The sequence below is a fragment of the Alligator mississippiensis genome, chromosome 1 (genome assembly GCF_030867095.1).
Source record: "Alligator mississippiensis isolate rAllMis1 chromosome 1, rAllMis1, whole genome shotgun sequence".
NCBI classification, from domain to species: Eukaryota; Metazoa; Chordata; order Crocodylia; family Alligatoridae; genus Alligator; species Alligator mississippiensis.
In genome coordinates this window covers 450039729-450056614 of record NC_081824.1, presented here as the reverse complement: position 1 = coordinate 450056614, position 16886 = coordinate 450039729, and the positions used below count along the sequence as shown (strand labels likewise).

The 16886-nt window shown below is 50.0% G+C and overlaps 1 protein-coding gene across 1 annotated transcript; it reads left to right on the top strand.

Moving 5' to 3' along the window:
* Positions 1 to 1630: 1630 nt before the first annotated feature.
* On the top strand, positions 1631 to 15246 carry LOC132248346 (cell surface glycoprotein 1-like). Its single transcript, XM_059721363.1, has 7 exons — positions 1631 to 1693; positions 2297 to 2362; positions 6734 to 6911; positions 7123 to 7238; positions 9236 to 9316; positions 12874 to 13055; positions 14531 to 15246. Exons 4-7 carry the CDS (start codon positions 7126 to 7128, stop codon positions 15244 to 15246), a joined length of 1092 nt encoding a protein of 363 aa, XP_059577346.1. The 5' UTR covers positions 1631 to 1693; positions 2297 to 2362; positions 6734 to 6911; positions 7123 to 7125.
* The last annotated feature ends 1640 nt before the right edge of the window (positions 15247 to 16886 follow it).

Below are 16886 nucleotides of genomic sequence, written 5' to 3'. Positions count from 1 at the left end.
TCTCCCACCTCGGGGGTCTTTAAGAGAGGGCTGGATAGGCACCTGGCTGGGGGCATCTGGCCCAGCGCTCCTTCCTGCCCAAGCAGGGGGTCGGACTCGATGATCTGTTGAGGTCCCTTCCCACCCTAGCATCTGTGAATCTGTGAATCCGTGCTTAAAGTATACCATTTTGTCAGCCTTCAGACCTAGGAGACTTCACATTTTGTCATGAGAGCACGCTACCAACTTCCAAGGTGGTTAGCACGTGGGCACTGCTTTATAGTTATTTTTTTTAATGTTTGCATGAACTGATCTCCCCAAGCTCACAAAATGACTTTTTAGTCTTCTACTTCACCTCCCTTTCCCAAACAAGGCCACGGAGCCACTATAACAAATGTATCTTGTGTTTCACTCTTAGTGACAAAAGGGATTTATCTAATCTTTTTATGCCGCTGCTTCTGTCCCTGGAGTAGCACACCAAGAGAGCATCGAATCACCAACTATGGGACTGGAAGAGACGTCGGGGCCGTCTAGTCACCCCCTGCTCAAGGCAGGAGCACGCCCTACAAACCCGTCCAGCCAAGCATCAACCCTGCTCGTACGCATTGGCAAGCATGGAGATTGCACAACTCTCCGGGTAGCCCATTTCCGTGTTCCAAAAAACCTAAAAAAAATCACCCTCATATAGAGCGAAAGTTCTTACATCGAACCAAAATATCCCCTGCTGCAATACTTGATTTACTCTGAGTCTGTTGCTGTGGCTGAAGAAAACAGGACACGTCTCCATCCTCTCCATGGCCACCTCTCAGGGATTTGAAGACATCGAGCTCTCGAGGACTAATCTCACAACACAGTCGTTCAACCAAGATACGTCCATCTTCCAGTCCGTTCATCCCAAACGAAAGAGATAGCGCCATTATCGTTAAGGAAGCAGGCAGGGAAGGTAACATGAGGATGGCAGAGAAGGAGCATTACCTCAAGGCGCAGTAAGCACATGATATCCATGAAAGAGCCTCTTCAGCCGCAGCTCTGGTGAAAGGGCTGTTTGTCCAAAGGCAGAAGAGGGAGATCCAGGGCACGGATCTGGTTAAACATTTCGCCCTCCAGAAAGGGAAAGGGCTTGAAGGGAAACTGAGGGAAGTTGCCCATGAAAGCGGTGCAATGCTGAGAGACTGGGAGGATCCACAGCGTCAAAGGGCCGACAGTAGGCAGCAAGTAATACAGTGTATTTCCCCCAGCTCAGAGCTGGGAGCCAGCGGGAGCCCCCCGGCCTACAGAAATAGAGGTTACGTCACCGCAGGGAACACGTGTGAGATAGACCTGGGCCGTATGTTCTTGTGCACACACAATAAATGGTGTTCGTTAGGAGCTGTTGTTGGAGTCCCTTTCCTCATCCGCTGTCACAGTGCCCTGGAGGGAAACCCTTGCAGGGTCCAGTCCTGGTTGGAGTCCCTCCTTGTGAGTACCATCAGGTCGTGTGCAAGCCAAGCCCTGTCTCACACCCGGTGGCTGATGCAGCGGTGCGGCCGGACACGGCCGAGACGTGCAGGTGGGCAGACCCGGAGAACATGACACGCATCACAATGGCCCCTTCTAGAACCGGCTCGTCGCCGTGCGGCTCTTGGAGACGCACACAGCAGGTCAACTGCTCCCGACCCGACACTGTTTGTTGTCAGGTCACACCCGTGTCCTTGCGATCACCCTGACCGCAAGGGTAAGTGTGGGCAAATGAGGGGGGTGTTTGCACCCACACTTGGGGAGTCCTAGGGTGGGTGACTTGTGGCTGGGGGTATTGTCACTTTTATGCTTTCGTTTCTTTCCTAAACATGACTTCAGTCCGCTCCAGTAGCAAGCCAAGGACTGAAGACTAGGTGTGCTTGCCTGCCATGGGGGGAGGCGGGGGGAGTGCTTGGAGCGATGAAGTTTGCCGGGGCAGGCATGGTGAGGGGTGCAGCGGAGGGGGCAGTGAGGATGTGGATGGTTGCTTTAGGGTTTCCATATTTCCAGGTCCAAAATGCAGGACACCTGTCACATGGCGGAGGGGGGACGGGGGGATATGACAGTGTGAGGGCTGGGACATGCCAGTGCCCTGTCACTGCCCATGCTGTTGCCCCTCAGTGCCAAGCCACAGCCCCCGCCAGCCCTGCTGCTGCCCCTCACTCCCAACCCACTGACCCCAGCCCTGCCAGTGCCCCTCACCCCCAAACTGCAGTACCCTGCCCCCCGGGCCATGATGCTGCCCCTCACTCCAGACATCAAGTAACTGGGAATTACTGGTTGTGGTTTCAACTTGCTCTTCCTTCTTTCTTTCATACAGCTACAGAAAACTGGAGAGCTTGTTATCCCAGGATACAACCATGGGATCCTTTGGAGACACAGGAAGGTAAATCAAATAGAGATGTCAATTCTCACTGTTATACGCTTTTTTTGCCTCGCCGAATTTGAGAGATTCAGGTGTTACTTGAAGAATGCAGTGCTCAGCAGATCTTCACAATGTGTGGTAAGGAAATGAGTAGTGCGTGTGATCAAACACTCCTGTCGCTGTCGACAGCAGCACGTGATGTTAAATGTGATAATGCCATCTCCGTGTAACGACTCTGTTTTCATGGCGAGGGGAAGGGCAGAGAGCTGCACTGGAAAGAAGATGGCCCAGCCAGGTGTCTGTGCATAGCGGTGGAGTGAGCTCTGGAGCAGGACCAGAAAAGATCCCCCGAGGCCCGCAGACGACAATGAAGCCTTACTTCATTTTCATTTCCCCTCTTTATTCTAGGGAAGGAGAAGATGCTATTGAGGCTAACTTGGCCCTGGTTGAACACTGAGGAAAAGGGCTGAGGGCTCAACCCAACAAGAACAGTTTTTCTGTTGGCTTTTTTGGTAATTGAACTGACCCCTAAATTCTGCTTCCAGTTTCATTGGTTGCCGTCCATTGACTCTGGGGGATTTACATAAGCAAAACCTGATTATTAAAGTGTTTTGTGTTGGATGATAGCCTTGAAGGGTCTTCTTTGGGGTCTTCTTCTCCTTTAATGCCTTAGTAGTCCCATCGATGCACTGTTTCTTTTCCAAGTTTCCTGCTTTAATCTATTTTAAAAATGTATTTCTATGTGTTTAATTGGGTGTCCAGCCTGGAAGAAACTCCCCGCAGTGGTGGTTCATAGCTTCATAGATGTAGGGTGGGAAGCGACCCGAGCAGATCATCGAGTCCGACCCCCTGCCCTGGGCAGGAATGAATACTGGGCTCATATGAGTCCTGGTACGTTGAAGCTCATGTGACCCAGCTGGGTAGTTATCCAGGCTCCTTGGAAAGACCCCCAAGGTAGGAGCCAGCACCACTTCCCTTGGCAGCTGGTTCCAGATCCTGGTCGCCCTGACTGTGACCCTGAGGGGTGCAGTCACCTGCCTTGGAAATCTTCAGGAGGAGACGGGAATGTCACCGCGCCGCGGTCACTTGACCCCCTGTGTCTTGTCCTGCCTGGTGCAGGGGTGGACCCGAGGATCGACAAGGTCCTTCCAGGCCTGACAGTGCATGAATCGACGAACAGTTTGCTCCCCACGTAACATCCTGCTCTCCCCTTCTCACGCTGGACTTCAGGCTCTGTGGGCTTCTTTTGGATTTCAATTTCCATTTTCTAAACGAGTTGATGCAAACAGTCTCCTAAAACTTGCTATTTAATATCATAACACTTTTCTTTCATGCCTTCCTGCTTCCTTTTTTTGTTAAGAGGTCTGGCTCTGTGGCAGTGTGCTCATGGTCCGTGTCTCCATTATGGCATGCTTTTGAAATTAAAGTAAGGATATACATTTATTTAATTTTAACTTTAGGATCTTCCCCATTTTTCTTTACACAATTCCTCTTTCTAAAACACAAGACCACGGCACTAAGTTGAAATATTCTTCTTTATGAATCCTGTGGTATTAATACCATTGGACTAACTCTGGGTGTCTGTCTTTCTACTGCCTGCTGGAGCGCGGTGATGTCCAGGCTCTGGCAGACTCGGTTCATATAGTTTGCTCCAACGTGCTGCATTTCCAGCGTGTCAGAGCAGGCTCCCTGCCCGCGTATAGGAGCTCATAGTGACTCACTGAAATAATAGAAAAGTTTTTGCATTTTGCTTTTAGTAATGCATGCTTTCAGCAATATTGTGCTCACCTTCTGTATCCATTTCTTCAGCTTTCATTTTAAGGGTTTTTGTCTTAAGAATGATACATTTCATCTATCAGTTATCAAAATTAGACTATATGCCATTAAGAGGAAAACAGTATTCATTCATGAGATGCTGCAGGAGATTTTCAATCGAAGACAGAAACATACTGTGTCCTAGGCAGGCATTTCTAATTCGTCATCCTCTCAGTGTTGCCTAGGCGCAAAGCTCTACTTTATAAATCCTGGGGGAATCTCACTTCTTCCAGCAGTTTGGATGAGAGGTTTTTTCATGGACTCCTCCCCTCCAGGTTGCTGTGGCACAGGCTGTTTCCCTCCCGTCCATGTTACCCCCTTATGGTAATTCAGACCATTGCTCACATGAGAAAAGATGATCAGGACAGCGGTTACTAGAACTTCATTTCCCTGCAATGCAAGAAGTGTTTTGTCTTGCCTACAATGTAAATGCAAAACACGGAAATCTTCACCACTGTTTAGTCTTCCTGAAACTTAATTCAACATATCTCAGCTCAGAGGACACAGAGTAAAGTACATGAAATGAAGTTAAGTTAATAATCCTCGCATTTTCTTTTTAACTTCTCCCTCTCCCATTGACATGGATCTTCTGCCACCTTGGCTGCAATGCTTGTGGTTCCCCTGTCACTTGTTGTGCACATAATTCAGCACTAGTCCTTCACTCCTGGAGAGACTGTCCTGTCATTTCAGACCTGTCCCCTGGATAACGTCTTTCCATCGTTCCCCCTCATTCTTCTCCCTCAGGCCCTAGCTATCAGGTGTGCTACGTGTCTGTGTATCTGCCGGGGGTGGCCGAAGGTCAGTGGTATGTCCAGTCTGTATTTTGGGAAGCACTTTGCAATCTTTCAGGATGAATGACGATGCATGGATATAAAAGCAGGGCACAGTCATTAGGCGTGTGTCTCCACATGCAGGGGCATGCGGTTGCCACAGCAAAAATAGAGGTGACATAAATTTCCTTTATGCTGTGGTGCAAGCCCTTGCACATGGGATTGGTGCAGGGCAAGCTGTCTTGGGTGGGGGTGGGAGGCTGGAGCCAGCAGCTGTGCTGGCCCCAGCAACTTGACTTGGGGCCTCCCAGGGCAGCAGTGGCAGCAATCCTGCTGCTTGGAGCCTGCCCAGGTGCCAGAGCATAGCTCTGTCCAGCCAGGCTCTGTTTCTGGCAGCACACGTAGGTGCCATGTGCACTGTGCCACCTTTGATTTCTTTTGTTTTTTGACACCAGGAGCTCCCAGTGTCAAATTTGGGCACCACACTATAAATCTGCAGCATGGCAAAGGAGTGCATATGTGCCACGTGTGGTCTATGGGGCCTGAAACGTGTTTGAAGTACCACAAACTGCATGTGCACACTCATCGGGACACGATTGATGTGTGCAAAGAAGTGGCACAATGCATGTTGATTTATTTTTCTGTTTTTGTCTCTCTGATTTATTTTTGTTTTCTTTTGAAAGGTATAGATGTGCTTAGCACCCAGAGAGTGGTGGTAGCTGGGTCGTTCTTGGCCCGGATGGAGGTGGGCAGTGGGGTCTCATGGGGTTTGGTCCTTGAACAGGTGTCATTTAATATTTTCATCAGCGATTTGGAGGAGGGTATGGAAAGCACCCTCTGCAAGTTCGCAGATGAGACTAAGTTATGGGGAAAAATTAATACACTGGAGGGCAGGTAGCAGATACAGGCTGACCTGGACAGGTTGGATCAATGGACGGAACAAAATAGGATTGAGTTCAACAAAGATAAATGCAGGGTACTGCACCGAGGCAGGGGGAATCCCCAGCACACCGCCAGGTTGGGGCATGACCTCCTCAGTGGCTCAGAGGCTGAGAGGGATCTTGGAGTCACAGTTGACTCCAAGATGAACATGAGCTGGCAGTGTAATGAAGCCATCAACAAAGCCAATTGCACCTTGTCATGTATTAGCAGATGCATGAGCAACAGATGGAGGGAGGTGATGCTCCCACTCGATGCAGCACTGGTCAGGCTGCAGCTGGAGTACCGTGTCCAGTTTTGGGTGCCCACTTCAGCAGGGACACGGAGAACTTGGAGAGGGTCCAGAGGAGGGCCACTCGCATAATTAGTGGTCTCTGTGAAAGACCCTGTGAGGGGATGTTGAAAGATCTGGATTTCTTCGGTCTTTACAAGAGACGGCTGAGGGGCAACCTCGAAGCCGCCTATAACTTCATCAGAGAGGATGGCAGGGAATTGGTGATGCGCTGTTTACCAGAGCACCCCAGAGAGTAACTCAGAATAATGGGTGCAAACTAGCGGAGAGTAGATTCAGGTTTGACATTAGGAAGGCATTTTTTACAGTAAGGGTGGCCAGAATCTGGAACTGGCTTCCAAGAGAGGTGGTGCTTTCACCCAACTTGGAGGTCTTCAAGAGGAGGCTAGATAGGCACCTGGCTGGGGTCCTCTGACCTCGGCCCTCTTTCCTGCCGAGGCAGGAGGTCGGACACGATGATCCTTCGTGGCCCCTTCCGACTCGACAGTCTATGAATCTTAACACCTAATCATCTTGGCTCCTCACACTACTGAAAGTAATAACTTCCAATTAACCAGGTTTTGAACTCCTCAACAGGGCAGAGCAGGAGGAGGGCTATGGGTGCAGCTGCATCCCTCTGCCTTCTTTCCTCCAGCGCCTCCGCACCCGAGAGCCGAGGCCCCGAGCAGGCAGCCAGGAAGGGCAGGAGCAGCTATTTGACAGCGGAGACTAGAGGACCTTGCAGGCTCAATGGAGGCAGCAGCTGCAGCTGCAGGTAAGTCTGTGGAGGAAGGGGACAGGGCCGTGGGTGGGGGGCAGATGGAGGCCCCAGTAGGGCTCTGGGGATGGGGGACAGCAGCCACTCCAAAATTCACCATAGCCCCCCGACCCCCCACCCAGCACCACTGCCACCCTCCCCGAGTTTCAGAGCGGGGAGACCGCTTGTTTCATGACTGATGTCATGATTTTCTTCTTTTGTTTCACAGGTCATGCAGAAAAATGTAGATGCTCTTCTGGAGGATTTTGGGAACATACATACATTTTTCGCAACATACAGGACCTTTGCCTCTCCTGGTGAGGTCCTAGAAATGCTCCTCAGCAGGTAAGAGCCAAGAGCTGTGGAGGAAGCTGTGATGGCCTTTAGAGGTGGGACGTTGCAAGAAATGAGCTCAAATAGTTTTGAAGATGGCATACTTAAGAAGTTAATGCTATGCATGTATTTCTAACGAGCTTGAAAAAGTCAGTGTTTCAGTTGAAACAGGGTTGAAAATGCCTCCTCAGAGCTGAGTACTTCCTCAAACAAGGAGACCAATAAGTAAATTGGACTGCTTGGTTCCTTAGTGGAAAGAGAGGACAGCTGGAGGCAAGCAGTCCTCCAAACAGCTCAACACACTGCTGGGAAAATCCAGAGTTAACAAATCCAGGCTGTCGCTGTCCCTGTGCGTAACTCTTTGCTGCATGAATCGGCCTGTGCTGGATCAGGACCTTTCTATCTCGTCCCCCTGCTCTCTGCAAGTCCGTTCATAGTGTCTGAGGAAGGCCAACAAAAGTCTGTAGCTCTCTGAAGAAGTTATTGTCTCAGTGCCACCCTGCCCTGCCTCCTGCCTGCCCCTAGCAGTGGTCTCCAGAACAGGTATAAAGCATACCATTAGGCACCATGTCTCAGCATTAAATTCTCCCACAAGCATATTTCAATGGAAAATGTGGGCAGCCTTTAATATGTATAGATTTGCAACGGCCAAGTTTTTCCCTACAACAGTTGGTAAAGAAGACTTCTATTTTTCCTAGCAGCAAATAATTAACATCTTTATTTTGCAACTAATTCTTCTAATGTAATGTCACACGAAAGGGTGGGCCAAATTGTACCATTTAGTTGCTGGAAATGCCCTGGTGTAGAAGGAAGCAGAAGAGGGAGGGGGACAGGGCTAAGACTTGACCTCCTTCCTGTCCTCTTTGTAGTGATATGCCGCTGAAAGGTGATATCCATCTGAGAGTGAACAGCGAGAGGAGTCTCAATACTCTCACGACTTCAGAAAATGCGACAGCCCCTCTCCGCGTATGGAGAACATGAGGGGCGGAGGGGAAATCTTATCACAGCAGCCCTTCCCCAAAGGGCGGTCTCAATCTGGTCCTCAGCAGGATGAGGGTGGGCTGACAGCCGGAGAAGAAATTATGTTAAACCAAAGTCCTGTAGAAAGAGACTCCTTGGGGCACAAGGGTGCTAACTACAGGGGCTGCCTGCCTCCTCGCTCCACTCTGTAGCACCTTCGTGCCCGGCCAGTCCCTCCATTGCCCAGTGCTGCCCCCGAACTGGGACTGATGCTCCCTTTCAGCCTGGGACTCTTCTGCCCTGGCACAAAGTGCTGTGGTCCTGGGTGCACGTGCAGATGCTGTGCCTGGGAGCAGTTGACTCTGGCGCCAAGTGCACCAGAGTTTATGGCTCGCCTTAATGTCACGTGTAGATGCACCCGATGTGTAACAGCCTCTCTTTGGTGCTGGACTAAGCCAGCAGCCCTGGGGTGGGAGCAGGTCTAGTTATCACCGATCTATATGCAGTCTTCTCCTTTCTTCCAAGCCCTCCCACCTTTCCAACGACAAGGTCTGCTAATCTAGCTCTTCCATTTAACCAGATCCCCCCTTTGCTGTCCAGCCTCACTATTAGAAAAAAAACATTTTATTTGAGTCTCAGTGAAAGCGTGATGTAGCCATGATAGTCCAGTAATTATGGGAAAGGCAGGGATTTCTGAAGAAACCTCTCACATCTTTTACTCTGCTCAGGGTCACAACGTGATCCTTGTCCCCCCAAACTGGCCAGATTTGGTTTCCTCTCTGACTTGGGGAGTGGTTTTCCTGCTGCTCTTTTGTGCTTTTGCAGACTAATCAGAATAGTGATAAGAACGTAAATGGATATGACAAGGACATTTTACTAAGGCGTAGTTACGTTCTTGTCCGTCATGATCTCTGATCACACCTGCTGGTCCTATTACCCTGATAGGCTGTGCGGTCTAGTGGTGCTGAAGAGTCTAGTGGTGCTGCCCTTCCAAGTATGTTGAGCTTGTTTTTTAAATAACTCTCTAAAATATCCATTTTGATGTTTAGGCATGGAAAGCTGGAGACCTTGAGCTGCAGAGGAGATGAAAGTCCAGATTTCTCAGCGGACTCCAGGGCAGTCCTCAGGAAGTAAGTGTGCTGTACAGCAAAACCTCAGTCAGGATTCAAGGGATGTGGTAAAACTAATCATCTTTCATATATATATATATATATATATATACACACACACACACACACACACACATGCACACAGAGCCATCCTTATTGGTATCAGCAAAGAATTCACTGTATCATGCCTACATTAATTGACACAGACTGGGATGCTGCCCCAAAACTAAACAGAAACTGTCCTTTATTTTGGGGTCAATAATTTCTGGGGGACAAACAAAGCATGCTTGTTGCCCTTGCTTCTTTTCACCACATGTTATGCAAATATGCATGTTATTGTCTGTTGTGGATTTCATTTTCTATTCTGGAAATGCCGACATATTCTAGGGGGGATGTAGCCCTGATTGTGCTTGCATGTGATGCATGTGTGTATGTCTGTGAGCATGTGTTTGTGCATGCATGTGCCTGTGTGCACACGTGCATGTGTACATGCATGTGTGTGCACACATCTTTGGCATGCACAAGTGTGTGCTTGCATGTGTCTGTGCATGCACAAGTGTGCATGTATCTGCATGCATGTTTCTGCATGACTGTATCTCTGTGTGCTTGCATGTGATGCATGTATGTGTGTATGTCTGCGTGCATGTGTTTGTGTGCATGCAAGTGCCTGTCCCCCAAATCCTACATGCTGGAATTGCTTAAGCATTGGTTAATTGGTCATTTGATTAATCATTCATCCTTGTGGATTTTTAAATTGTGTTTACATTTGGATGCTCAAAATGGTGAAACTGAACCTTTCTTAAATGAAAAAAGAAGATGTCTTCTTCTGCCTCTAGTTCCATACGGACCATTACTTAGTTTTTAAGAGGCAGGAGTCTAATGAACCTTCCCTCAGCACATCTATACATTGTCATCTGCATGCTCTGAGGTTTGGTATGCACTGGCAGTATAAAGGACTTGAAGGATTATATTTGATCCCCCCCTTGTTGATCCCGCTGACTCCCTTCAGCTCTCGGCAGTGAGCGTATGGCTCTGAGTTTCTCTGTAAGAGTGCTAGCACAGCTTCCGGCAAGTAAATTAACACAGTTTCCCACATTAAGTAAATTGTCTTAACTCCCATGATCTTGCTTGTCAATGATTGGATTTAAGCAAGGGTTCAAGTAGCTTCAATTCTTTCATTTCTTTTGGGAAAAAACAAGTTCCACATCCTTTTGTGTCATGTGCCATCTCGTCAGTACCCCAGGACTAGTAAATCCAAGACGAGAGTCTAACTTCCAAGCCCTTACACAGGATCTTCCCTCCCAGAAACAACCTTTCTACAAAGTTTCATGAATAGGGTTTTTAGTTTTCCGAAGTTTAACATTGCTCATTCCTAAGACATTCTGGCAGGGGGGTGTTACAGAGAAAGCCACAGGTTTTCAAACCCCACTACAAAATGATTATTAATACTTACCATTACACGTTATAAAATATCTGACCTACCAGTCCTACCATCGGGAAATCCTCTTAACTGGGTGGCTGTGGGGTTGTGAAGTGCGAGTAGGGCATGTTCTGGGAAGCAGCAGCTGTTGAGTCTGGACCTGAGATGGTCGAAGCTCGATCTTATCTCTAAGTCTGATGTTAATAAAGTGCTGAATAACCTGCTTGTCTTTGGGTTTACTTGGGAAGAAATATAAATTAGTGGCTAAAGTAATGGCCTTGGAAACCAGGACTTCCTGAGGCTACTGCCCACTCTGGAACAGATGTGTTTTAATCCCCTATATACTTTGCTTAAGGCTTTATCAGAGCCTCTGGAAACTGCAGTGGGGAGCCGCAGCCAGTCCTGGTCCCAGTCCTGATCTGGATGCATGGGGAGGGGCAGTTTGGGTCAGGGCAACCCCAATCCAGATGTGTGGGGGAGGGGAAGGGAAGAGTGGCCCGGATGTGGGGGATGGGGGAACAGCTGGATCCTCCCCCTCTATGTGACACTGGGCAGGCTGCAGTTGGAGTACTGTGTCCAGTTCTGGGCGCTGCATTTCAGGCGGGATGTGGACAGCATGGAGAGGGTCCAGAGGAGGGCCACCCGCATGATCCGGGGACAGCAGGGCAGACCCTATGAGGAGAGGCTATGGGACCTGAACCTGTTCAACCTTTGCAAGAGAAGGCTGAGGGGGGACCTGGTGGCCATCTGTAAACTTACTACAGGAGACCAGCGGGGTTTGGGAGAGACCTTGTTCCCCTGAGGGTCTCCCTGAGTAACAAGGAATAACGGCCGTAAGTTGCTAGAGAGTAGGTTTAGACTAGACATCCGAAGGCACTGCTTCACAGTCAGAGCAGCTGGGATCTGGCACCAACTCCCAAGGGAAGTGGTGCTGGCTCCTACCCTGGGGGTCTTTAAGAGGAGGCTCGACGTTTACCTGGCTGGGGTCATTTGAGCCCAGTTTTCTCTCCTGCCAGGGCAGGGGTCGGACTAGCAGATCTACAAGGTCCCTTCCCACCCTACATCTATGAATCTATGAATTGTAAAGTGGGGTTGCATTATGCAAATGTGACTGATGTGCTGTGCTCCAGGAATGCGTGTAGAGAAGAAATCGAAGGAAACCTGTATTTACTGTCTCCTGATACAAGAATTTAGGGCCACCTCATTAAATGATGAGGCACCAGGTTTGAAACAAACAAAAGGGAGCACTTTTTCACACCTCACTAATTTGTGAAACACATCACCCCCGGATGTTGTGGAGGCCAGTACTATAACCAGGTTCAGAAAAAGATTGCAACTACCCTTTCGAAAGTTGTCAATCTGGGGCTGTCAGTCATAGGGCTTAGGGATGTCCACGTGCGTGGTGACTTAGCAAACATCGAGATGGAGGATGCATCTCTCTATTCACTTTCTCCTACTTGTCCTCCAAAACATCTGCTCCTTACCACTTGTGGAGACAGTGTTGTGAGATAGCGGGGCCTCTGCTCTGAGCCAGATTGTGATTCTTACGGTCCTATGTATCATGTCTGTACAGGAGAATGGGCATTATTCCTGCCTGTCTGTGGGAGAGCAAGGGGAGAGACTGGCAGACCTCAAAAGCTGTGGTAGTGACTTAGCTGAAGTTTACCCACTCAAGTAGGCATTTCTTCTTTGTGTGACACTAGGAGAGAAGCACTGCAGAAAGTGGCCCAAATGTAGCAAGAAGAAAAGAAAGCAAGAAAAGTAGAAAGCGAGAAAGCCAGGCAATTTGTGTGTTGTGTAAAGGTTGTGTTTGGGGCAGGATGTTCGTGTTTTCCTGTGTCTCTTTTACTTTGTTTGCTGTAATACTAGATCAAATTGGAGGATGGTGATATCGCTAAAAATAGTTATAATTGTCCTATATTTTGCATCTTGAGGATACAATTCAGTGTTCATTCACTAGTTTGATGAGTAATTAAGAGTGGTAAAATGTGTGTCAGTGAGTTTAGACCAGGATTACGGAAAAAGGTGCCCAGATCAGAATTCCTTGCTTGCTCATAGCAGAAGGAATAGATTCATCTTTTTATACAAGTTTGAATGACAAATATCACTGTTACAAAGACTGATTATGACTGGATTTTGTCCATGTATTTCTTTTCAGTCCAATCATCTTCTTCTTGAAAACTTGGCTGCACTTCAGCCCTGAAGATTTCAAAGAGCCGCCGAAGTACCACACACTGCAGAAAGTAATAGCACACCTGAACAAGAACGTCCCTGGCTGTGACATGGAAATGGAGGCCAAACACCTCCTCCACCAGTTTCAAAACGAAGCAGAAAATGAGAGTAAGTTATATTTTTTTTCAAGCTATCACTTCATCATCTCCGAAACTGCACTAAAGAATTGCATTTTGGGAGGTAAATGTTAGCAACAATTATATTGCCAGGGCCTAATCCTGATATCACTTACACAACAGGATCAGGCCCTGTAGACTTTTGGGTTTTTCTGTCTCTGTCCCTGGTGAATCTCTCCTGGGAGAGTGGGTAAAGAGTGGGTAGAAATACAAATCTGCAGTGGGGAATCACAGGCCTGGTCGTGCGGATTGGAAACTGGCAACTTGGCATTTCAGAGAATTTGCCAGCGCACAAGAGTCAGAGCAGCAGCCAAGAGGCAAATTGCCTTTGCATTTTCAGCACCTTGGAAGTATGGCCAAAGCTGCTCTCTACCTACTTCTCCCCTTGCAAAGAGAAAAATCTCATCAGGTGTTACCGTGGTCTGACCAAAGGCAGCTTCAGGCAAAGCCTTTTTGTCGTGAAGCATGTCTTGCTAGTGACCACCATAGCACAGGAAGTGCGTGTGACTGTTGTTTCCTCTTTGAGCGATGGGCTTCTGACCTCCAAGGACAGAGAAATAACTTACATTCCAGGTCAAAGACCTGCTGAAACAATGGTGAGTTGTGGCAATACAAGAATGCTATATGTCCAGCGTCAAATTGACACACGGTCCTTAACCCAGTTAGAAACTTTCCTGTGGCAAATCACTTGCTGGGTATGCTTCTTGGACCTGGTGCAATGTGCTAATGTCTCGCTTTGGCACAGAAGTGAAAGGAAATGATATATGAAATAGAGGATACAAAAGCAAAGCAGTATTTTAACCCCATAAACTTGACCTGGTGGATGTTCCAGAAAGAAGGTGTTAATTTAGAATTGGGTTCACCGCCAGATAAACTCAGGCATTTAAAGGTGGTTAAAAGATGCATTGCATCCCTCAAAAAGGGAGTTCCCCAGCCAACTTTTTCTTCAGCCCCAAAAACATTCATATGTCCAAGGTTGCTAATAGGTGTCTAATGAGGTTCTGTCCTGGATTTGGTTCCAGTGGGCCAAGAAAATGTTCAGGTCTATGTTTCGATCCAACTCTTGTTCAAAGCAAGCAGAAGTTTCCAGGGGTTTTGTTCTTGCATTTATTTCTTGTAGTAATATTTGAAAAAGGTTCTTAAACTTTGAGTGACAGACACCTCACTTGACTGAGAAGTGTCAATGAGTTAGACTATAGGGGAAATGCCAGTGGAAATTAAGAGGTTAACATCTTGTAGAACAAGATTTAGAGTTGATTTTACTGAGTTAAGATAAAGAGAGAGAGAGGGGAGATGCCAGTTGGGGAGGGAAGGAATCAGAAATGGAGGACAGAGAGCTGATTTTTGTGAACAATTGTTAAAATTCTATTTATGTGGCTTCTTTTCATAAACTATCCATACATAACTAAGGCTGGTACAGCCATTTTCACTCACCTCATTTAGCTCAAAATAAACTGGTGTATCTAGGCCAGCCTGGGGACCATCCTGCGGACCAGCCAGGAGACCAGCCCAAGGGCCAGCCCGGGGAACTGCCTGAGGTCCAGCCCGGGAAGCAGCCCAAAGGCCAGCCCGGGGAGCAGCCGGAGGACCAACCTGGGGACCATCCCAAGGGCCAGCCAGGGGCCCTGCCCGAGGACCAGCCCAGGGACCTGCCCGAGGTCCAGCCTGGGGAGCAGCCTGAGGGCCAGGCGGAGGACCAACCTGGGGACCAGCCCGAGGGCCAGCCCAGGGACCAGCCCGAGGCCCATCTGGCGGACCGACCTTGGGACCTGCCTGAAGTCCAACCCAAGGGCCAGCCTGGAGAGCAGCCCGAGGGCCAGCCTGGGGACCTGCCCGAGGTCCAGCCCAGGGTGCAGCCCGAGGGCCAGCCCGGGGAGCAGCAGGAGGAACAACCTGGGGACCAGCCCAAGGGCCAGCTAGGGGACCTGCACGAGGTCCAGCCCGGGGTGCAGCCCGAGGGCCAGCCGGAGGACCAACCTGGGGACCAGCCTGAGGGCCAGCCCAGGGACCAGCCTGAGGACCATTTGGGGGACCGACCTTGGGATCTGCCCGAGAGCCAACCTGGGGACCTGCCCAGAGTCCAGCCCAAGGGCCAGCCCAGGGACCTGCCCGGGGACCAGCCCAGGAACCTGCCTCAGGAAAAGGTATGGTCTAGAACCTTTTGTTCAAAGTATTCAATATGAAAAGGGGATGAGGAATTGCCAATATTTGTCTTATAAGTGAAAATTGAATTTCCACATGCATTGTTTACTCCTGTCCCCCAGAAAGCTGTTTATAGCTGTGACCAAACACAAGTGCACGGCTGCAAACAGCTTAAATGGCCCACTGGGTGAAAATCTGGCCCCTCATTGCATGTGGTGTCAGCTAAAGATGTTTCAAAACGTAGTGTCTTGTGTAACGTGTGTCTGCTGGGGCTCCCAACCTGTGGGTGTTTTCAGAATGGGAGGGGGGCAAGGGAGCAGAAGGAGTTGAGTCTTAGGGTTTTTCAGCCCCCCCTACAGAGTGCGGCCAGTGTATTACAGGCCCCCCAAAGTGGGGTGGCTCCAATTCACCCACTCCACCCCTCAACACCAGCTGCAGAGCACCAAGAACAAGCTCCCTCCACTGCCTTTCCCCCCTCCCATTCTGAAACAGCCAACACTGGCACAGAGCTTGGCCCTTGTTGTGGAAACCTGCTTGCAGGCTCCCAGTGGGCAGCTAGATCCCCACCCCTCCAGACCAACAGTGAACTTCTGTTTGGTCTCGGGCAATGTAGGAAGTCAGAACGCTTTGCAAAAATCATTCTGAGTTAGAGCTGGGAGCTCCACTTCTCTCTGCACCCTTATGGCACGTCCACACATGCAGCATGTGTGCTTGCAGCATCTCAAATAGGAGCGGCATGTATTTGAGCCGGGGATTTCTGCCTTACCAAATGCCTGGCCACACCCTTTGGTGTGGGGCAAGTTGTGCCATCTGGGGCAAAATAAGCCCGCCCAGCTCCTCCCAGATCTGCAGCGAGGGGGAGATAGAGCCTGGGGCCAGCAGCTGCTTGCAGGAGTGAGGTGGGACAGGGGGTGGGGATAGGTGTGGGGGGATTGTGGGGGGGCTGTGGGTGGGCGGGGACTGTGGGAGGATGCTGCTCAGGTAGGGTGGGTCCTCTGCCCTCCAACAGGGCATAGCTCCCCAACACAGCACATGGACTGCCGCCCCCAGGACCACAGCATTCCCCCCCTGCCAGGCCCACATGCCCCCTGCAGGGCCCACAGCTCCCCGACATAACCTACCCCCACAATACCTCAACCCCCCATGCACAGCCCGCAGCTCACTGGGAGCAGCAGTGAGCACTGGGGCACTTGGGGCCTCCTGGCACATCCCCTCATGTGGCACAGCAGTGCGGCTTGGCACTGGCCGCTGCTCTGCCACATCACCTGGGCCCACTCCCGGAGACCACCTGTTATGCTGGCCCAGGTCCTGTGTGCATGGGCACCACGTGCCATCGGGTGGGGCCTGTTTCATGCACGCAGGACCCATCCCGCCTCAACACACAGTCCCCGTGAGGGGCACGGGGCACCCGCAAGTGACAGCATGAGTGGCCCAGAGCTACCCAAAAGCGCATGGTGCTATACTAAACCAGGCCAGGCCTCGGCTGAGTTGCCCTGCCCCCCCAGTGAGGAAGGGATTGGGGCTGGGGCTGGGACAAGCTGCCCAGCCGGGGCAGGGGGATGTGGGACTTGGGGAGGGGGTTGGGGGTGGTGCGGCTTGCTCTGGGTGGAAGGGGGCAAACAGCAGCAGGGCATAGCCCCCACTCCCGGCACTGCCGCACTTGCATTCTGTGCCCCCTCAC

Excerpts from the sequence above, each read along its gene's own strand:
- LOC132248346 (XM_059721363.1), top strand. The coding sequence starts at position 7,126 with ATGCAGAAAAATGTAGATGCTCTTCTGGAGGATTTTGGGAACATACAT. Across the intron at positions 7,239-9,235 it reads CTAGAAATGCTCCTCAGCAG|GCATGGAAAGCTGGAGACCT; the intron begins GTAAGAGCCAAG and ends TTTGATGTTTAG. Across the intron at positions 9,317-12,873 it reads TCCAGGGCAGTCCTCAGGAA|TCCAATCATCTTCTTCTTGA; the intron begins GTAAGTGTGCTG and ends ATTTCTTTTCAG.